The 23,311-nt window shown below is 42.6% G+C and overlaps 1 protein-coding gene across 1 annotated transcript in view; it reads left to right on the top strand.

Annotated features, from left to right (window-relative positions):
* Positions 1–23,311, top strand: part of LOC126092904 (uncharacterized) — a 930,835-nt gene that overhangs the window by 5,607 nt on the left and 901,917 nt on the right. Inside the window, exon 2 of the mRNA XM_049908633.1 lies at positions 102–310. Within this exon, the coding sequence (XP_049764590.1) occupies positions 102–310 (209 nt within the window). The remainder of the gene's footprint in view (positions 1–101; positions 311–23,311) is intronic.

The raw sequence follows: 23,311 nt of genomic DNA on the forward strand, positions 1-23,311 counted from the left end.
TGCGGAGGCCTTATTTTACAGCACCCCCTCGTCATATATTGACTGTCCCCCAGCAGCAGGTCCGCCTGTTCGTTGAACACGTTCGCCTGTGGTGTTGGCAGGTGGGCAGTGCCTCAAGGACGTGCGCTTCCGCGTGCAGCCGGCGGTGGTGGAGCGCGGCCGGCCGGCTTCCCTGCTCTGCGAGTACGACTTGGAAGGCGCGCCTCTGTACGCCGTCAAGTGGTACCGCGGCCGGCTCGAGTTCTTCCGCTACTCGCCGAGCGAGCGGCCCGTCTACAAGATCTTCCCCTTCCCCGGCATCTCAGTCGACGTAAGTACGCGCTCGCTTCAGCTCGCTCTGTCTGACCCCTGCAGGTGCGCCAGGGGCCAGGCCGTTGCCGAATTCCGCTGCGGCGCAACAGGTTGACAGCCAGAGCCTAGCCGAAGCAGTGCGCGGCTGAGATACCGTAAACCTGGGACCAGGCGAACGATTTCTTTCCACAACGGAAGGCACGTGTTCCGCTACTGAGTCTACCTCATTAGAGATGGGCAAAACTGTTCTTTTCAGAGATCGGATCAGAACTGTTCACTCCCTGAAATGAATTAGCTCTTCTTCATGACTCACCACTCATTTACAATAGAAAATAAATGGAAGGCAAATTGCCCTTTAAACTTGGTTTATTCCAGTACTATACCTATATTTTGATCTTATTTGATCCTATTTTGAAGTAACACAGATAATGAGTAAGAATTTTGTATTGTTTATTGAAATTTCCATGATATGACAAAGTTTTTGATTATTGATTTATTTTGCACTATCGTGGTTTTTTGGGTGATCGGAAAATGTTGTAGCTTGAGATTTACATTAACAATATATTTGGCTATAATGTATTAAAATTTCATTAACCTCATACAAATACATCGCAAGCCATATATTTTTAAAGTGAACGTTTCCTTCCGAAGATGCCTAAAATTGCAAAACCGTACCAGAATAAGAAAAAAAAATATAAATTTGACTGTAAAACGAAAGTGGTGCATATAGCCTTACGCAGAATAAAACAAGGAAAATATTGGTGTATCACATTTTGCGATACGTTTATCGGTTCACTCGTAATTAAAGTGTAAATTCGAGTATCCATAATAAAAATCCTATAGTAAGCGGAGTCGTCAGGAACCTAATCTGATCAGTTTAAACAAATAAAAACAAAATAAAAACAAATGATGTATACATAACATAATAATGTAATATACATAGCGGTATTACTACGAAGAAGAATATCCAGTAGAGACGAACTCCGATGCAGAAGCACTGAGTCGAGCAGGTCGAGCCGTGAGCTGTATTACTGCGTGAGCTAAGATGGCAGAGACTAGAGTGACACCTGAGTTGCTTTGCTCAACGCTCTGGCTAGAGTCGAGAACGCTGGGGTGAGCGTTGAGCGGGCGAGTTCCGAGGGTGGGGGGAGCGGTGAACGGCCACCACTCACCCGCTCCGAGACAAATCGTCCGTTCCCTTGCGAGCAGGTTGTTGCAAGTAGTTCCTATGTTATCCGCTAGGTGGCTCTCTGTCCTGCTGCTCGCATCAACTGCCCAGAGGGCAGGACGTGTGACTCAAACGATCGCCGACAGAGTGCAATGTGAAGTTAAGCTGCGCCAGACACTGCACGCGGCAGACGACGCACAGAGACGGCACGGCATATGTGAAACACAAAATCCAATGGGGCACTGCACAATGCAGGCAGCCAAGGTAGAAGCAGGGCAGAGGCCGGCACTGGCTGTGTTTTGTGGCGTGTACTGTGCTGTGAACAGCAGAGGCGCTGCTGATATGCTCCGTCTCTCTCTCTCTCTCTCTCTCTCTCTCTCTGCCGTGGGAAACGTTTGGAGCTACCGTTCTTTTTTTCTGAATCACTGATTGTTCACTCCTTTGAAAGATTCAACTCTATGAATCAGTTCAAGAGCGGATCCCCCATCTCTATACCTCATCCAATTTTGTGGAACTATTCGATGAAAAAAAATTATTGTTCCACATCTTGTAGGCCCACAGTGCAGCTCTATAATGGACTGACTTTTCGGTATTGCCCATAAATATTATTATTCAAAATTTAGACAACATTGTCTTGATTAAAACAATAGCCGATATCACAATAACATTTGTTTATTACTACCGGTTTCGGCTTATGTTAAAGCCATCTTGAGACTTTTAGGCCCTCTATGCCTGGCGGTGCAGCTCCTCGATTCTTTACGTGATGCCACACTGTGCACGATCGTAGTATCATGCGAAGAACCGAGGAGCCGCCAGCACCAGCCATGTTGTTGTTGTCTTCAGTCCGAGACTGGTTTGATGCAGCTCTCCGTGCTACTCTAACCTGTGCAAGCCTCTTAATCTCCGAAAAAAACTGCAACCGACATCTTTCTGAATCTGCTCAGTGTATTCATCTATTGCTCTCCCTCTTGGCCAGCCAGACTGGCCGAGCGGTTGTAGGCGCTTCAGTCTGGAACTGCGCGACCGCTACGGTTGCAGGTTCGAATCCTGCCTCGATCATGTCCTTAGGTTAGTTAGGTTTAAGTAGTTCTAAATTCTAGGGGACTGATGACCTCAGATGTTAAGTCCCATAGTGCTCAGAGCCGTTTGAACCATTTGCTCGGAGCCACTTGAACAATTTTTTCTCCCTCTATGCTTTTTACCCTCCACGCTTCCCTCCAATACTAAATTGGTGATCCCTTGACGCCTCAGAACATGCCCTACCAATCGATCCGTTCTACTCAAGTTGTGCCACAAATTCCTCTTCTCCCCAATTCTCTTCAGTTCCTCCTCATTAGTTAAGTTACATATCAATGTAATCATCAGCATTCTCCTGTACCACCTCACTTCGAAAACTTCTATTCTCTTCTTGTCCGAACTATCTATCGTCCGTATTTCACTTCCATACATAGCTACACTCCTTACAAATACTTTCAGAAGGGGCTTCCTAACACTTAAATCTATATTCGATGTTAACAAATTTCTCTTCTTGAGAAACGCTTTCCTTGCCATAGCCAGTCTACATTTTATATCCTCTCTACTTCGACCATCAGCAGTTATTTTGCTTCACAAATAGCAAAACTCATTTACTACCTTAAGTGTCTCATTTCCTAATCTAAATCCCTCAGCATCACCTGATTTAGTTCGACTACATTCCATTATCCGCGTTTTTCTTTCGTTGATGTTCATCCCGTATGGCACCACCCATTGGGGGCCCAAAAATATCTCAGGATGGCTTTCACATAAGCCGAAACCAGTAATAATAAACAAATGTTATTGCTATCTCGACTGTTGTAATCATCAAATATCTTTATACTTCGAAATTTTCTAACTCACTGCAGATATTTCGGGGGAGTTTACATTTGATGCATTTTAGGTCATACATTGCTGCATATGAAAGGTGGCTGACATACAACTGCCCGCATCTCGTGGTCGTGCGGTAGCGTTCTCGCTTCCCACGCCCGGGTTCCCGGGTTCGATTCCCGGCGGGGTCAGGGATTTTCTCTGCCTCGTGATGGCTGGGTGTTGTGTGCTGTTATTAGGTTAGTTAGGTTTAAGTAGTTCTAAGTTCTAGGGGACTTATGACCACAGCAGTTGAGTCCCATAGTGCTCAGAGGCATTTGAACCATTTTGACATACAACTGTTGTCTGTGGAGGATGAGAAAGAGTTTAGGCTCCAACTTCCCGTGAACAACGAGGTTATTAGAGACGGAGCACAAGCTCGGACTACGGCAAGATGAAGAAGGAAAGTAGCCATGCCCTTTCAAAGGAGCCATCCCGGCATTTGCCTTAAGCGGGTTTTAGGGACATCACTTATAACCTAAATCAGGATGGCCAGACACGGGGTTTGAACCGTCGTCCTCCTGAATGCGAGTCGAGTACAGTGTGCTAGCCACTACAATACGCCGCTCGGTTTGTTTTTTGAATCAGATAGGTGACATGTACTAGTGGCTGGCCGCTATGGGCTCCAACACATCACACCTGAAGCTATGGCCGCGTGCTATGTGGAGCTATTGCTTGTGTTTCTCTTTCCTATGTGATTCATGATGTCGGTTGCAGTCAGTATCTGAATTTGCGTTGTATTAAGAATTATTTTCATTTTAATACCAGAAATATGTAATAGCTTATCCATTGGCAGATTTAGCTATATACTGTATGCTGCGTACTGCATAACTATGTGAGACAAATGGCCACCAGCTTGAGACATATTAACCGCGAGTGAATATGACCCTGCCACAAACTTTGATGAAAGAAGAAATGTATCACCAAATACAAACAGACGTACAATGGCTAATTTTTTTGTAAGTGATACTGGTAAATTACCTCGATCGGACAGCAAAATCTGAGCTGTTAATAAGCCAGAATGTAAACTGCCATATGCATTTACGTTCACATGTACAAGTTCGTTAATTTGTCATTTTCCGTAACTGTACCTCTATATCTGACTGAAATACAGAGAGGTGTGTTACGCCATTTTTGAGTTACTTGGCATTAAAAAAAAGCCAAATAAGTCGTTGTGCTCACAAATTCAAGCGCCTGTACTTGCAAAATGCGGTAATGCCCAGACATCTGTGAATCAGTGCGTTACTACTTGTTCGAATTCCAGTTAAAATTTGCCTTTTTCGGATGTGATAAATTTCAGCTATGTGACCAAAAGCATTCAGTATAATGAAACCAAACTAATAACAAATTTGGCAACAGTCTATGGCTGGCTGCTTGTATTTTCGCTCGCAGCGACCTGAGTGGACAACTGCAGTGCAAAATAATTAACTCGGAAACGCAGCGAGGTATCGAATTTTCTTTTAGCAGTTATTTGTCGGCGTGCATACTTTGGGAAATCTAGAAATAATTCACGGCGAATGTCATGCAGTGAAGTTGAAACGTCCCCTTAGAACAATTATACAAGACTGTGCTTAAACTGACACACATTGTTTTTTAGCGCAACGCAATCTGACTTTCAAAAATCCCTACAAAAGAATGGCCCTGACTAACATTAAACTATACCTTTCACAAATAACTTACCTCACAAAAATCTTCATTACTCGAACTACTGCAATACAGCGAGCGCCACTATTGCCAGCTAAATAAAAGATTTAAACTACAGAAGGCACTAACTACTGATAGGGATAGTTAGCAAATGAAAGATATTAATAGAGAACAAACAATGTATTTACCTTAATAGTCATAATATATATAGCAGTTCATCACAAATTACAAAACTCCGCCACTGCTGGCGGCTCACCTCCAACTGCGCAACGCTACGCGCTGTTCACATCCAGCTGCCGCTGCCCAACACTACAATGGCAGACAACAATGCAAACTAGCCACAGACTGCACACAGCACAGCCAGTGATTTTCATATAGTGCGCTACGTGGCATTGCCAATATAAAAATCTAAACAGCCTACTTACATAGCCCCCATGCTCCCCACAAAAAATTTTACAAATTGTTTTGGCCAGTGGCCAATAATGATTTGATAAAATTTTTCATAATTACACTAACAAAGATATCCAATGCACACACTTATTGATACAATGTTGGTCAAAAGCTAAAATTTTCTCACAGTCCATAAAGACAGTCCAGATTGTTCATCACAGTAAAATTTCAGTGTTTTTTTTTTCAAAGTCTGAGCAGTACAAGACAATGCACACGGAAGTAGTGGATTTCCATGCAGTCTTGAAGAAGTAGTGTTGTCCTTCCAACTGAAAGACAGTGCTGACTCTTGACATGCTGACAGGTAATGGGCCACAACAGAGCAAACCCACAGCAGAGTCATTCGACCTTTTGAAGAAGATTGGTAGGTATGTAAGTAGGCTGTTTGTGTTTTCTTTATGTAAGTAGGCTGTTTATGTTTTATTATCGGCAACGTTACGTAGCGCTCGGTATGAAAATCACTGGCTGTGCTGTGCGCAGTCTGTAGCTAGTTTGCATTGTTGTCTGCCATTGTAGTGTTGGGCAGCGGCAGCTGGATGTGAACAGCGCGTAGCGTTGCGCAGTTGGAGGTGAGCCGCCAGCAGTGGTGGATGTGGGGAGAGAGATGGCGGAGTTCTGTAATTTGTGATGAACTGCTATATATATTATGATTATTAAGGTAAATAAATTGTTTGTTCTCTATTAATATCTTTCATTTGCTAACTATCCCTATCAGTAGTTAGTGCCTTCTGTAGTTTGAATCTTTTATTTAGCTGGCAATAGTGGCGCTCGCTGTATTGCAGTAGTTCGAGTAATGAAGATTTTTGTGAGGTAAGTTTTTTGTGAAAGGTATAGTTTAATGTTAGTCAGGGCCATTCTTTTGTAGGGATTTTTGAAAGTCAGATTGCGTTGCGCTAAAAAACATTGTGTGTCAGTTTAAGCACAGTCTTGTATAATTGTTCTAAGGGGACGTTTCAAAGTAACGTTCCTGTTTCTGTTCTTTTATTATTCGGTTCTTATGTTCCGAATATAAGCCGTTTTCCCTACTACCACCCTGTCGATTTTCTCTGTATTTCGAGAACACACTGTATAAGGTATTTGAGGACACAAACATGGAACGGAGATCACAGCAGTGTCTGCTGTCAACTATCCACTTGGTTGCCAGCAGTGGTTGCATGGTGTCAGTTGGCCCCCTGGGCCACTGCTACGACAGTGCGTCGGTTTACATCACCAGCTGCCCTTCCGTAAGCATTCCGCTAGTGTGATCCCATCCTAAAGGTGAGATTACACCTGTGTGTCTGTATTTGCCTCAGGCTCCTAGACGAGAGACATTAGTCTTTCTGGACATGTGTGCATGCATGACGCCATTGACAGCTAGAAGGTACCACGCAAGCTATTCCAGTGATCAAGGTGTCCGCTTTGCTGCAGCAACTGCTGCGGCAGCCGGTACGTTTTGGGATGAAGAAGAAATCCTAGAATAAAGTACAGGTACTGAGCTAATTAACGCTATTTTGCGTAATGCGTCTGTGGGCGTGATGAAAGAGATAGGATGGCAAGACATATTGTGCACAAGCGGTACCTCATCCTATTTGTCACCGATAACGAAAGAAATTAGAGGGACGTCATGCCAGTTGCAACATTGTTAGCTCTTACACTTAGAATTCATGCTACCAGGGACAAGCATCCCAGCTGAAAACTCCAGTTAAAGATATGTACTAGATCAAAATGTAACATCATCTCACAAGTTTTCAGGGTTGTGTTGGATTCCCTGGAAAACTACGTTGAACCAAGTCGATGGCCAATTAAAATTTCTTTCCCTGGAAAACGAAACAATTTTTTTTTCTTTTTAACATTTACAGTAAATGCACATTTGCGTGTCAATGGGGGTGAAATGATGATGATTAGGACAACACAACACCCAGTTCCTGAGCGGAGAAAATCCCCGACCTAGCCGGGAAACGAATCCGGGCCAGTAGGTTTGACATTCTGTCGCCCTGACCACTCAGCTACCGGGGGCGGACAATATTTACTGTGAGTAGTTCACAAACTGTGAGTATATGTTTATTTCTGAACATGCAATACCTTAGAAGTATATAGAAACAAACAGCTGAGAGGTTAATAGCTATCCTTTTTTACATTTGAATCAGTGAAATCCCACCATCTGTGGTGTGCGTGCGAGCGTGTGTGTTTGTGTCTAAGTGTGTGTGCCAACGACTGAGCTAGCGTCTATTTTGTCAAAAGCGTTTACTTGCATGTATTAGTTTCTTTTTTTGATCAACTTCAACGTCCAAACTAGAGATTTTGAAATGAGGTGGGACTTCCCGCACTGTTTGTTGTCTTTCAACGGCAAAAATATGAATCAGCAGTTCAACCTCAACGTCCAAACTAAAGATTCTGAAATGAGGTGGGACTTCCCGCACTGTTTGTTGTCTTTCAACGGCAAAAATATGAATCAGCAGTAGCCATACCACGATTTCATTTATCCTGCATTTGCTCTATTCGATGCGGAGTGTTTATGAATCAAGGTGGCTCGTAAAGGAACTGGGACGGCTTAGTCACATCAAAGGATCCGGAATTACTTTTTCAACATATATTCGTTGGAGTTACGACAGATTACACTTTCTTTTGTACAAGCATAACTTTACTGTTTCCATGTTATACTTGTTTGTGAGGGAATGTAGGAAGTCGTTCCGATACAGTCTGTCTTTTATAGTTCTCAGAATTAACCACCAAAAACAAAGAAATACATGATAACACTCTTCAAATCCAATGTGGGTGTTGTTAGATCACCCAACCAAAGCGCTCTATCGCAGAGCAAATTTGAGAGCGCGCAAGAAATTGCGTCGTCCGACAGTGATGGTTGTTAAAACATAGCACGAGACGGACAGAACTGCTGACAGGGGCACAGCTGTGGCACGTGTCTACAGACTGAGGTGTTGCTACGCTTGTACAGTGTGGCGCGCGAGCACGGAACAGAGGCATGACGTCACTTAGCATTGTTGCCTCTTCGTGGAACGGCCGATCACGCATAGTGCGTACAGGACATCGCAGTGAACTCACGCCAATGAAATTGTGCGCCGGACATGGACTCAACCAGGATGTTCCGCTATACGCGAGTTGTCGACTTAAGCGCTTCGGCTATCCGATTACGACTCGCGGCCCAACCTAAAGTTCGATATGTGGTCGTCCAAGTGTCATACATGTCGTAAATCCCGTTGATGATATTCCAGAACAGGGGAGATATTTTATTTGAAAGTCTCAGGCGCTTTATGGACCGATAAACACGAAGTGAATGTGTTATTAAAATGTACGATGCAACGCTCCTTTGGCCCCATCTTCTGGGACATAACAATCGAAATCCTCCTACAACTTTAAGATGAGGATGACAAGTCAGACGGAATTGTCGCCTATGCAGATGACCTACTAGTTGAAGCCATTGCAAACAATAGGCCACAGCTAGAAGAGAAAGACAGAGGAATACTACAAACAAGTACACAGTGGTGCCGTAACAACAAACACAGGCTAGCTGAAAACAAAAGAACATAGTCCTAGACATTACTGAAAGGATTAGACCAAAGGAACCCTTCAGTTAAAATAGGGGGCACAAAAATCAAACGAACACATGTTACCTGCTATGTTGGGGTGCACATAGGTGATAAATTGTATTTCCACGAACACGTAAGGTTAACAACAGACAAAGCAGAAAAAATACTACATAAACCGGTGTGGTCATATTGATACTCATCTTATCAGTACTCAGCTACGCAGCTAGCACGTGGGCACACTGACTGAACCTGATCACCAACAAAGCATCAGTCAGACAAGGGCAGAGACGTGTCGTGCTTAGGCTATCCGGAGCTTCTGGCACCACCTCAGTGGATACACTGTATGTGGTGCTCGGATTAAGCCCCATACATATCACGATCAAATACAGGGATGCAAGATACTGGTTAAAGATGGGGAGACTAGATAAGGAACCTACAATAACTGGTGTACCGATATAGACGACATGTCACCTTAAAAATTGACGTTTGGATATATGGCAAGGTGAGTGGAATGTAAGTGCCTGGCATAAGAGAGCGGTTGAGAATGAAATTTATCGATCCCAACAGCAGTATGGTACAGTTCTTAACCTGACACCGACCTTATCCCACGCGCTTCAGCCGCACGACTCTGAGACAGACACCTACATGCACATACAGAGCACACTGTCTTCTTCCGCAGGCAGTACGCGAACAATAGACATACGTGACACAGAAACAGACATACATAGATACACAACAATAACAGACGAAGAGCAATGGGCACAACTAAACGCACTGACAAAGAGTATTTTGGAAACAACAGATGAAGAGTACCTGCGGACGCAACATAACAGACATGCCTGCATGCATCATAGCAACAGTCTCCAGAAGGTGCACAGCGACACTCATAGTGACAATGAAAACAGTGACACTGAAGAGGGACAGGAGGAGGAAGACGTGCTGTACAAGTAAATAAGCTGAAACGTCCCCTTAGAAAAATAGTACAGGACTGTGCTTAAACTGACACACAATATTTTTTTAGCGCAACGCAATCTGACTTTCAGATATCCCTACAAAGGAATGGCCCTGACTAACATTAATCTATGCCTTTCACAAATCACTTACCTCACCAAAAATCTCCGTTACTCGAACTACTGCAATACAGCGAGCGCCACTACTGCCAGCTAAATAACAGATTCAAACTACGGAAGGCACTAACTACTAGTAGGCATAGTTAGCAAATGAAAGATTTTAATAGAGAACAAACAATGTATTTACCTTAATAGTGTTGAAAAACCATAATATACATAGCAGTTCATAATATCCAGTATTAGAAATTTCAAGACTCCGCCATCTCTCTCCCCACATCCACCATTGCTGGCGGCTCACCTCCAACTGCGCAACGCTACGCGCTGTTCACATCCAGCTGCCGCTGCCCAACACTACAATGGCAGACAACAATGCAAACTAGCACACAGACTGCACACAGCACAGCCAGTGATTTTCATATAGAGCGCTACGTAACGCTGCCAATAAGAAAACATAAACAGCCTACTTACGTAAAGAAAACATAAACAGCCTACTTACAAAGCATAAGGTGTGGGCGCTCTAGTCAAGAGACCAACAAACTCTTTGCACGGATTAGCACGTAATGTAAATACATTGGATTAGCAGTACGTAGGATTAGCAATACTATTTCTCTACTAGTAACCAAACTTTTTTGTTGTGACTGGTAGTCAACAGCTCGAAGAAACGATTGCGAGGTATTCACCGCCAGTCACAATCGTTGATGGCACTAAAAAGTCTCTCCTCTCTATCATGTCACCTTTTTAAATTCTTCATAAATAACAGTCTTTTATTTACATTTCATCCTTGAATTGTTCTTTGTAGAATGTTGTAGATGAAAACAAAAGAAAGGAAAACTATAAAAAAGTTGAAAAACGAAAACTGTAAGATGTACGATATATCAGGTAATAGACCTATAATTTGTCAATGAATAAATGAATGTCCAAATGAACATAGCATCGTATTTCTTCACAACATAGGCACTGCAGTTTCGTATTAGGTGAGGTGGTGCAAACACTATGATACGAAACTGTAGACTTTCACGGCCGGAAATGTCATGTCCATTATAATTATCCGGGCTGTTATGCCGTGGTCGGTTGATGAATTCTGTGTCAATTCCCAACGTTTCGTCCCCGTCTGCGGAGGGCATCTTCAAGGGGGTCTGTAGCTCGATGGAAGGTCCAACACACACACTGGTTCGCTACTGACTGTAGCGAGTAGTGAGCCAGTGGGTGTGTTGGACCTTCCATCGAGCTATAGACCCCCTTGAAGATGTCCTCCGCAGACGGGGACGAAACGTTGGGAATTGACACAGAATTCATCAACCGACCACGGCATAACAGCCCGGATAATTATAATGGAAACACTATGATAACCGACTGAAATTGCTCCAAACAAAATCTTCTTCAAAGTAGTGGATATTTTACGACACCGTGTGAGTACACCTACCAATCTGTTTCTCACAAACTCCGCGTTGCGGCTGTGAGGAGCTGTTCAGAGTCGACCGACCGGAATGGTGATCTCTACCATGCATCACCTGTGTCCAACTGAAGTAGCTCCTGAACTAACATCAGAAGATTGAGGCCTTCCACCAAGGAAAACACCCTGGAAGTTCGGAGAATCGAACACGGATCCTCTGCATGGCAAGTCTGAGACCCTGACCAATCAACCATCTGGGCTCATTAAGAAACACGTCATAATTACTGGCCAAACATCTCCATCCATGATCGCTGAACCAGACGTAGAGTCAACGTACACTCTTCATGATACAATAAGCATAAAACTAAAAACATTATTTGCTATCACGGAAAAAACTGAAACCTATAATAAATTTTAGAGATTACACTACAGCAAAATTATTTAATTTCACCTAAGCAGTATACAGTAAACGATTACCTACAGGGCAGAGCCAAGGATTTTGTGAAAATGTGAGTGAAGTAAATAACGATAATCAACTTCGTCTGTTCACAACACACTTTGGCGCTGTAACTTTTTTTTTCGGAAAGCCTTTCAGCGAACTGAAGTGCACAATACTGACATCTCAACATCATTCTGAGCCCAACATTTCAACTGGCTGGTGTGGCCGAGCGATTCTAGGCGCTACAGTCTGGAACCGCGAGACCACTACGGCCGCAGGTTCGAATCCTGCCTCGGGCTTGGATGTGTGTGATGTCCTTAGGTTTAAGTAGTTCTAAGTTCTAGGGGACTGATGACCTCAAAAGTTAAGTCCCATAGAGCTCAGAGCCATTTTTGAACCAACATTTCATTACCTGTGCAGTGATGTTATTTCTCAGGAAGTTCAAAGGTATTGTGCGTACACGGATTGGTGTTGAGAAATTACTAAACAATGTTAGCACGAACTTTTTACATTACGTAATAGAGTGTGCGTAATGTGTATTGTGTCTCCGGTGATTCATGCCCGGACGCGAATGATTAATATTCTCTGCAAGTAAGTGCAAAGAGAACACTATTGATCCAGGGATGCGCGAGGAATCGTATACAACTTTCGTCATAGATTTCTGACAGTTGACCACTGTCCACAAAACTGGTTCAAATGGCTCTGAGCAGTATGGGACGTAGCTGCTGAGGTCATAAGCCCCGTAGAACTTAGAATTACTTAAACCTAACCTAAGGACATCACACATATCCATGCCCGAGGCAGGATTCGAACCGGCGGCTGTAGCGGTCGCGCGGTTCCAGACTGTAGCGCCATTGTCCAGAGATTAGAACATATTTTGATAGTGTAGTAACGAAGAAGAAGTGAGTAATACAGAGCGTAGGGATTTTTGATTTTTCCCCAGGCACGTTTTATAGGTTCTATTCGTCGTGTCACTCCGCATAGAGTTATACATTTCGAAACAGCTAAAACGATAGTCATATTTCAGCTAAGCTACTGATACTTGTGCATCAAACAGCGACCACTTAGATAAAGTATACTCTTTATTATACATGATGCCTTAGTTATTATTGTTGTTATTACTATTACTGTTATTGTTATTATTATTATATACCGACTTAGTTATTCATACATGGCTGCAATGTATGCCTGACAATGGAGAACCCGCTACAGATATCCTTCAGATACAGTCCAAACTTCGCAGAGTGGCAGAACAGAAGGATGAAAATAAAGGAACATCTCTTTTGGTTTGTAAGCCAACACAATAGCTTCCTAGAAATTGAGGGTGAAAGGCTTGGACGCTACCTGTATATCACGCGGCTGCTCTCGCAACATGAAACCGGCTGCGTTGGTTGCGCAGTATTGAAAATTAAGCACAGTTTCAAATTTCTGCGCCCCGTGTTCAAATCTAGCATTTCTTTTATCTGACATCAGTAAATATTTACGTGACTTCGTGATATAAAGCGGAGTTAAGGTCATACAATGTGAAGATTTCAAATCTTACTAACATCAGACTGTATCATTAAAACTGACACTCATTAACACATTTCAGAAAATTGATATCAACAATTTTCGTTTCTCTTCAAAACATTACTGTCGCACTTGGTCCACCAGTCCATCAAGACGAAAACTAATTAAGGAAACGGCATCAGAGTATGCACGAAACAGGCACAAAATATAGAAAGTTCACGACACAAACCTGTCATCAGGTTTGGGACAAAGTTTTGCAACATTACCCAAAAATAGGACCAGTACTGTACATTATGGGCTCTTGGTGAGCAGAACGATTCCTACTTATGCGATGAGCTATTTGTCGATAAAATCGGATTAGTGACAAGTTCGTCAAAAGTAATTCTGCCAAAGTGTATGCCGTTATATAAGCTTGCGACGTATACTTTTACTGCCAGGTGAAGAATTACAATCGCCAGTTACAGAAGTGTCCTACTTTCATCGCACAGTAAAGAGGAATCACAAGTAGAAGCGATGCAGGTAAAGTACACTTCTTGATCAACAATCAGTTGAAAACTTCAGCTTTCGAGGAAATGCTTCGATATGCACGGTTTAACGGGAAATTATCACCAGATCGGGAGATCGTTTTCCTGATAATTTTTGACTATGTATATTTCACCTCGCAAGCTGCACGTGGTGATCCCAATTATAATACTTTGAAAGCCCTGTATGAATTAACGGATTGTCTTTAAGCATAAAAGTAAAAATCGAAATATATACTTAAATCCTAGTATTGTTATGTTTTTCATTTTCAATTACTGTTAATTGTATAAGATTCCATTAGATTTGCGATGATTCAGTCTATTTGTAATAAGATTTTGAATGCTTAATCCTTTTCTAAATGCCCGCATCTCGTGGTCGTGCGGTAGCGTTCTCGCTTCCCACGCCCGGGTTCCCGGGTTCGATTCCCGGCGGGGTCATGGATTTTCTCTGCCTCGTGATGGCTGGGTGTTGTGTGCTGTCCTTAGGTTAGTTAGGTTTAAGTAGTTCTAAGTTCTAGGGGACTTATGACCACAGCAGTTGAGTCCCATAGTGCTCAGAGCCATTTGAACCTTTTCTAAATAGCTGCACTGTACTTTTACGATGTCGCAAAAATGTTGATGTGATATACTTCTGCGACAACAAAAGGAAAACGAAAGACAATGGTAGATCTGAACACGAGTATGGAAGTTTCTAGATCGTGCTCTTAGCCACTATGCAACCAATACACATGGTGTTACCATGCGCTAGTGGACCGACCAAGACGCGTCGAAAGTTTGACCGTCATTCTCTCTCAGTGTCGACACCTAAACCAAAACACTCGTGTCACTTTGTTCTCACCTTTGGCGCGCTTTTTCAGTGCGTCTAAACACCCGATGAGGTGCAAAACTTACTTGAAATGCGTTACAGTAAGTTAAATTAAACATAAAATAAATAAGTTTGACTGGTAGTAGAAAAATACAGACAATAACTATCGCTAACATTATTTTTCTCTTCTTTTTATGTGGTAAGTGCTACGGGAGCTACAAAATATCTTCTTGTACGATGTTGAAACAAAACCAGAGGGCTCCGGGAACATAATTAGTGCACCCTGCTGCGAAAGCAGACGCGCCTTGAGAAGTTTTCACCGTGAAGTCAGATGGAAACTTAGCTACAGAACTGAAGAGTCACGGAAGATCTCTGTGTTCAAAAATTTCCGCAAAAGAACTTCTGTAATTTGTTGCTTCAGGAATGAGCTCAAGCGCACCGAGGTTTAATTCCTCAAGTAGCCCGGAAGCAAAACACGAGATGAAAAGGTCCTCAGCATTAGAGGTCACTTAGGAAACTGAAAAAGTTTAGTTTCACGGTGGAGTGCCAAAATCGTGCTTTGTTTCTCGAAAACCCTGTCGGAATTATCAGTCAGTAGCTTGCCGGAGATATTGCATGGGGGCTTAATTAAATTTTTTTTTATTATGCAAATATTTTTAGTCGCTGTCTGTGCGGTTACTCAGCCTCGTAACCGGTTGGCCCTGTCTGGTATTAGTGCGCAATCTGACTGCATAGAATAACAACAAAGAATGAAAGAAAACTTCCGTTAACACAATTAATTAATTAAGTCCCCAGCAACTATAAAAGCTACGAAACAACAAGGCACAAATGTAACTGTTCTGTGTGTGAAAATGTGATTCAACGTACACATCTGGCACGGTTCTTCCTCAATACAACAAGATGCTTTAAACGCCATTTACACTGAAGTAATTAAAAAAAACAGAAATACTATAATTGCACATAGAAACCAGAATTACACTCTAATACATGAACACAAGCCAGATGCTTTGTTGACTGAACCTGTGACCAAGAGACATTGTTAGTTAGGACATTTGAAATAAAAAAAAAAAATTCTTTACCTTCATATATATTGACGAAACATACACTCTGATCATTACAACATCCGCAATCGAACATCATCGGCTGTCTAGCCCATCAAAATAACTGCACACGACATGGGCTTAAATAGTACAGCTATCAACATCCTCTCAGCAAAAGCACTAACCACGACAACTTCTGAAGAACTACTGCCAGTGGAGGCAGCTGAATAATACTCTTTGGCGCAATCTCTGGCGCTGTGACTCAGTATAGCCACCTTTCAATATGTATATTCAAGTCGATTATTATTTTTGGAGAAGGATCATATCCTCACACATCGGACTGAAATTGTCTGTTTGACGTTTACAGATATTCCAAAAGTCATCATTAAATTCACGATTGCATGCGTCTCAAGAAAAGGCTTTTACCATCAAGCTGCTGACGTAACTGCTCTTCAATACTCTCCATGGTAGCTACAGATTTGGCACAGGTCACTGAATGATGTGTCCAACTTCAGTAGATGTTTCGATACATGCACACACACGTACACTATGGCCGTTCTTCATAACATCAGGCAAGATTTCTCTATAAATGTCTTAATTCAGTCACTGATATCTATGCAGCTCAGGCCACAAGCTAACTAATTATCGTTACATGCTGATCAATTTCGTATTCTGCTCTTCGTCTTCCATTTGAATTATCATCTCTTCTACTCCTTCAAATGCCACAGTATGTATTGTTCCTAATCCTAGCACTTGCCAGACTAACTTGTCTCTTCTTCATCTAATGGTGTTGCATAGACTTCAGTCATCGGCTTTTATTTCCCAAAACTCTTCATGCCACACTTCTCTAACTACTGAATTTCTAACATCTTTCTAGGCAGCCATATTCCAAATGCCTTCGATTTCTACTTATCAAATCCAAATATTGCTGTGCCAGGTGGGTCCATATTTGACGACCTATTCCTCAGTTGTATTAGTATTCATTTTACAAAACCAGCTTTCTGACCTTAAGCTTTTGTGCTGCCCATAACTTATCGCTTCTGCAGTGTTGTCGTTTCTTACAGTTCATTATTCTTTTTGCCTGCATATTCTACCTGCATTCTTCTACGTGTGTTCTGAGTAGCACAAAGCGATTTTCCAGAAGGGCTATGTAGTTCACAAGTCTCAGATTTGGTATCTTTGCCCTTCCATTCCTGCTCCTCAATTTCTTTCACTTTTCCCATTGTTTTAACGAATCAAAAACTGAACAACGTTCGCAGTAAGCTTCTACCGTACCATTCATACCTAACGATAATGTATAGCGCTGGAAAACCAAAATATATGCCGTTTGAAAAAGGACTCTCGTTCTTACAAGCGGTAGTTTTGCAAAAATTAGCCAAAATTACAACGAAAATAAGTCCACAAAAAGAAATACTTGTTAGAATATATTCGATCTCACTGATGTCGAGAACGGTCAATACACATTGGTGTGGCTATCTTCCTGTTGTCGTCCATTGATCATTCCTTAGTTTATTTTCATTATTTATTTATTTTCCCTTCGGCATCCGACAGCGTCTCAGTTAGCTAAAAGGTGAGAGAAACAGACAAAAATTTAACAAACGACCTTATACATCTGCTTTTGATTCATAAGCATGTAAAATATTGAACAACAGGCTTTGTTAATTTATAGGAAAAGATGGAGGAACAATACAAAAATTTTGACGATTAAAACGATATTGCAGAACAAATATAAATATGCAAAGAGATGTTTTACATAGGTTTGACAGGTTATATAAAATGTTACAGGGTTAATGGACGTAATTGTTCTGGCACCGATAAATTAACTAATATAACGAAAATAAAGAGAACAATGAGATACAAATGTCCATTAACAATCTGGAATAACTAAATAAATAGAGCACACAGGGTGTTTTCGTAAGAGCTTGCAAAAATCTAACAGGACATAGAGAGTGCTCTACTTAACAATTTGAGGTAGGGAACCTGGAGTCGGAGAAGCCAGCTTAAGGAGATACGGAATTAAACTTTTCTACTGCTTTGATTAGCATTACTGTTTTCCAGCTTATTTACATGTTTTCCAGCTTATTAGCGTGAGTACAAGTTTATACGTACTGTGTTGTTTATTTACATGTACACTCCTGGAAATGGAAAAAAGAACACATTGACACCGGTGTATCAGACCCACCATACTTGCTCCGGACACTGCGAGAGGGCTGTACAAGCAATGATCACACGCACGGCACAGCGGACACACCAGGAACCGCGGTGTTGGCCGTCGAATGGCGCTAGCTGCGCAGCATTTGTGCACCGCCGCCGTCAGTGTCAGCTAGTTTGCCGTGGCATACGGAACTCCATCGCAGTCTTTAACATTGGTAGCATGCCGCGACAGCGTGGACGTGAACCGTATGTGCAGTTGACGGACTTTGAGCGAGGGCGTATAGTGGGCATGCGGGAGGCCGGGTGGACGTACCGCCGAATTGCTCAACACGTGGGGCGTGAGGTCTCCACAGTACATCGATGTTGTCGCCAGTGGTCGGCGGAAGGTGCACGTGCCCGTCGACCTGGGACCGGACCGCAGCGACGCACGGATGCACGCCAAGACCGTAGGATCCTACGCAGTGCCGTAGGGGACCGCACCGCCACTTCCAAGCAAATTAGGGACACTGTTGCTCCTGGGGTATCGGCGAGGGCCATTCGCAACCGTCTCCATGAAGCTGGGCTACGGTCCCGCACACCGTTAGGCCGTCTTCCGCTCATGCCCCAACATCGTGCAGCCCGCCTCCAGTGGTGTCGCGACAGGCGTGAATGGAGGGACGAATGGAGACGTGTCGTCTTCAGCGATGAGAGTCGCTTCTGCCTTGGTGCCAATGATGGTCGTACGCGTGTTTGGCGCCGTGCAGGTGAGCGCCACAATCAGGACTGCATACGACCGAGGCACACAGGGCCAACACCAGGCATCATGGTGTGGGGAGTGATCTCCTACACTGGCCGTACACCACTGGTGATCGTCGAGGGGACACTGAATAGTGCACGGTACATCCAAACCGTCATCGAACCCATCGTTCTACCATTCCTAGACCGGCAAGGGAACTTGCTGTTCCAACAGGACAATGCACGTCCGCATGTATCCCGTGCCACCCAACGTGCTCTAGAAGGTGTAAGTCAACTACCCTGGCCAGCAAGATCTCCGGATCTGTCCCCCATTGAGCATGTTTGGGACTGGATGAAGCGTCGTCTCACGCGGTCTGCACGTCCAGCACGAACGCTGGTCCAACTGAGGCGCCAGGTGGAAATGGCATGGCAAGCCGTTCCACAGGACTACATCCAGCATCTCTACGATCGTCTCCATGGGAGAATAGCAGCCTGCATTGCTGCGAAAGGTGGATATACACTGTACTAGTGCCGACATTGTGCATGCTCTGTTGCCTGTGTCTATGTGCCTGTGGTTCTGTCAGTGTGATCATGTGATGTATCTGACCCCAGGAATGTGTCAATAAAGTTTCCCCTTCCTGGGACAATGAATTCACGGTGTTCTTATTTCAATTTCCAGGAGTGTACATGCTTTATTTTCTGCAAGGAAACAAGGGGGAGGAGCCTGATTACTAGGAAGTCAAGATGCAAGTTTCGTCTACTTTACTTGTCGATAAGATGAAGCTGTTGCAATTACATTGCCCTATGACAGAACGTACTATGAGTCAACGTCAGACCCATTCGTTATCCACTGCTACTGAGAGACGTACAGTACGATACGATGGAGAAGTACCGACAAAGTTTCGCAAAACTCACTGACATGCACCTGGTGTTTGGGGAAGTACGTTGTAATGCTCTCGCTGCTGAAATGCTGTATAGGGAATGATTTCCTAACAGGCATCATCCGTCGCGACGAATGTTTATTTCTCTCGACCATCGTGTCAATGATGGTATTTGTACTTAACTGTAACTAATGTAAATAAAAAGGTACACAGTAAAGTGATTTTATTCTTCTCCGACCCCAGGTTCCCTACCTCAAATTGTTAAGTAGAGCATTCTATATATCGTTTTACATTTTTGCACGTTCTTACGGAAAAAAACCTGTATAATGAGTAATTGCTCTTAACATAGCTGATAATCGTATGAAAGTATCTTGGCAGCTTGTAAAAATTTAAAAAACGTCTGTATTGTATGCGGGATCATATAAAGAAAGTAGAACGGTGACTCTCGTGACAAACTAACTGTCAGATGACTTAACTGCTGCGAAAACGATTGCGAGTGCATCTACTATTTCCTACTCTCAAAGAGGATGTGACTAGTGTCACCTTCCGTAGTGTTAGTAAAGTTACAGAACAAATGGATCAGATGGCTCTAAGCACTATGGGACTTAACTTCTGAGGTCATCGGTCCCCTAGACTTATAACTACTTAAACCTAACTAGCCAAAGGACATCACACATATCCATGCCCGAGGCAGGATTCGAACCTGTGACCACAGCAGCAGCGCGGTTCCGGACTGAAGCGCCTAGAAGCGCTCGGCCACGGCGGCCGGCTAAAGTCACAGAACGCAGTTGGCTTAATTCCAGGTGCAACGGGAAACTTCTGTGGTTAAATCTCACATGGCAGACAGTGGATATCAACAATATAGGTAGGTGAACATCGTGAAACAAAGCTCTACGTAGGATAGCAGTCTGAACACTCGCAAAAAGGCTCGTAACACTCTACGACGAAGAACTGAGACACGATCCAGTTCTCCTGCGATTTTTGCAGTTTATTCGGTGTGCCCACTCTGTAGAATAGATAGACCGTAAGTTTGAGGTCTTTTAAAGTCTCGGATTTTATTGCTCCTTTAGCAAGAATATCGACTTATGAATGATGCCGAGGTGAGATTTAATCCATAGGAATTCTGTCGACTGACTCTGGATATCGCATTGGATACCCAACCAAATCATTGTTACTGGTACTGGAAGTTCTCTCCTTATTGCTTGGAGATTTTAAAAGTGACATACAACTGGATAGAATGAGGATCCTGGAAACCCGATGAAGTCTTACTTCTTTTAATGCTTCAAATATAGCTACAGTTTCTGCTGAAAAATTGAAGTTTCTTTCCGCAGCTGATACATTTGTGAGATTTCTACTTGTGGACAGTGAAAGCCATAGCCCGCATTTTCTTCCTGTGACTGTTTAGAGCTGTCTGTATGTACGCGCAAAAAGACCGACCGTTTCTGATATAATCCCGCATTACACAACGATATAGATGCCTGAATTTTCTCTTATTGATGTGCCGTGTAGATGTGTACCCACTTCATGGAAGAGCACAGAGTAATAGTGCTTATAGATGTCGAGCGAACTCGGACTAAGAATTTTTGGTCGCCCGTGACGCCATGTTTTACGGCTAATAAACAGGTAACGCTGGGAGGCGGAGGAGGGGAGGGGGTGGAGGAGGAGGCGGCGGAATCACTGTAAAGAGAATTTCGGTAGATTAAATCGTAAGGCCGGAAACAATATCTTATTAAGTAGAAATTTGTCCACTAGCAGCTGCCGTATAACATGTGAGGGCATTTCATGGGCTCCAATTAAGAGGAATTTCGTAGGGGTAATTCCCGCAGCTACTTCCCTCAGGATGTCTTTTTTGCAGTATTGCAACACCACAATACCGTAATCAAGTCTAGCTCAAATTAAGGCTGTGAACAACGTCAAGGCGTTGGTTTGATGAGAGCTCCAGCAAACTCAGGAGAATTATCGGGTACTAACTAAGCGCCCACTGCTTCGATCGCGTAGACTGTATGGCCTGCAGAGATTTTTCTGTTTTTATCTAACCGAATTTTTGTGTTATTCACTAACGCTAATTAAAAACGCTAATTAAAACCACGTAAGCATGGTCTTTTCCGAATGTACTTGTGACCAAAAAGCGATTCTGGTAGCTTTGTCTGTCATGCCTTTTGCATTCTTGTGGAGATATTTCCATAGCAACTTTCATCCTCTAACAAATATTTCTGTATATTTAACCGAAAAATAAAGTACCAATTTTCATAAATTTAACTTCAAAATTTTTTTGGTGTAACGAAATATTTTCTTAAAAAACTTCATCCCCTACTGCACTCCCTTAGGGGTTGAATTTCCAGAAACACATAGATTCAGGTTTTTTTTGTTTTCTTTTCATTTCTGAATGAAAGGCAAATACCAGTTGTCATAAGTGTAGCCCGAAAATCCTTCAGTAGTGCTTTAGTAATTATTCATTTTCAGAAATCTTTGACCAACTATTTTATCCCCTTAGCTGTTGAATTTCAAGAAATGCTGAAACACGTATTTTTCATTTTCTTATTGAGAAACCAAATACCAGTTTTCGTAGTTGTAGCTTCAAAATTCCCTTAATAGCCACATACATTCAAAAAGGTTTTCATCCCCTATTTCATCTCCTCAGGAGTGGAATTTTCTACAGTTCCTTCTTAAACGATGTCTGCAAGCTAAGATCCGCACCGTCTCCAAACACCAAGTTTCTGTTCTTACTGGTTTGCGCTAGAAAATGATGAGTTAATGAATCTGTCTGACCCTATTTCACCTCCGTAAGGGCTGAATTTACAATAACAGTCACATGCGTATATTTTATTGCTAACAGAGAAACCAAACAAAAATTTTCATAGATTTTCCTTAAAAAATGTATGCACAATGAAATATTTCCATAAAACTTTCATCCCCGTTCAACCCATTTGGGTTGAATTTCGAAAAACAGTGAAACATGTATTTTTTGGTTTGTAAACGAGAAGAAAAATACCTGTCTTCATAGTTATGAAAGTACTTTAGTAGTTCTTTAATAATGATATATTAAAAAAAAAAAACTTTCACCCACTATTTCACCCCCATATGGTTAAATGTCGAAAAATGTTGAAACATGTATTTCTTTATTTCTGACCGAGAAATCAAATACAGACAATAATAATAATAATACTAATAATAATAATAAAGTGTAGGCCCTACAGCAGTGGAGTAACGATTATATAGTTATTGTTGTGTTGCGCTCTCAATTAATTGATTTATTGCTACGAAATCAATAAAGAAGCAATTTCTGGCCTATTTGGGGAACTATCTACAACTCAGAAGAAGCATTTTAATGAGCTTTTTAAGCGTATTTGACGTATGAGTCAGGCCCTTACATGTAATATGATGGACCTATGATTGGTCGATGACGTACTAAAGGAGGAGTCATTCGATCAAGGAATTCTCCTTATCAAGGTGCCTCCATCGCAGCAGAGTGATGAGGTCTCTTGTTCCTAAATTTGTTGATTTTGTGCCATAATTCTGTCGTACTAGGTTCTTTAGTTACTGAAGAGTCAAATTTTATCCAACTTTGCGTTTTCGCCCTTAAGGACTTCTGCGCGCCACTGCCTAAGAGCGAGTAAGATCCAACAAATAGGAGGAGGGTGGGGGGGGTGATTCGTAACAACAATAAAGTCTCTCTTCCGATGAATGGAAGAAAGTATATCAAGAGACGTTATCGGCATCAAGCAGCATCTTGCAGGAATGCGACTAGGAAGCCTGTTCAGTGTTCCATGGAGTAGAGTGGACAAGTATGCGATTGCAATTTACGTGAGTCATATTATCTCAGTTGGGAA

Source organism: Schistocerca cancellata, chromosome 7, assembly GCF_023864275.1.
Source record: "Schistocerca cancellata isolate TAMUIC-IGC-003103 chromosome 7, iqSchCanc2.1, whole genome shotgun sequence".
In the NCBI taxonomy this organism is placed as follows: Eukaryota; Metazoa; Arthropoda; class Insecta; order Orthoptera; family Acrididae; genus Schistocerca; species Schistocerca cancellata.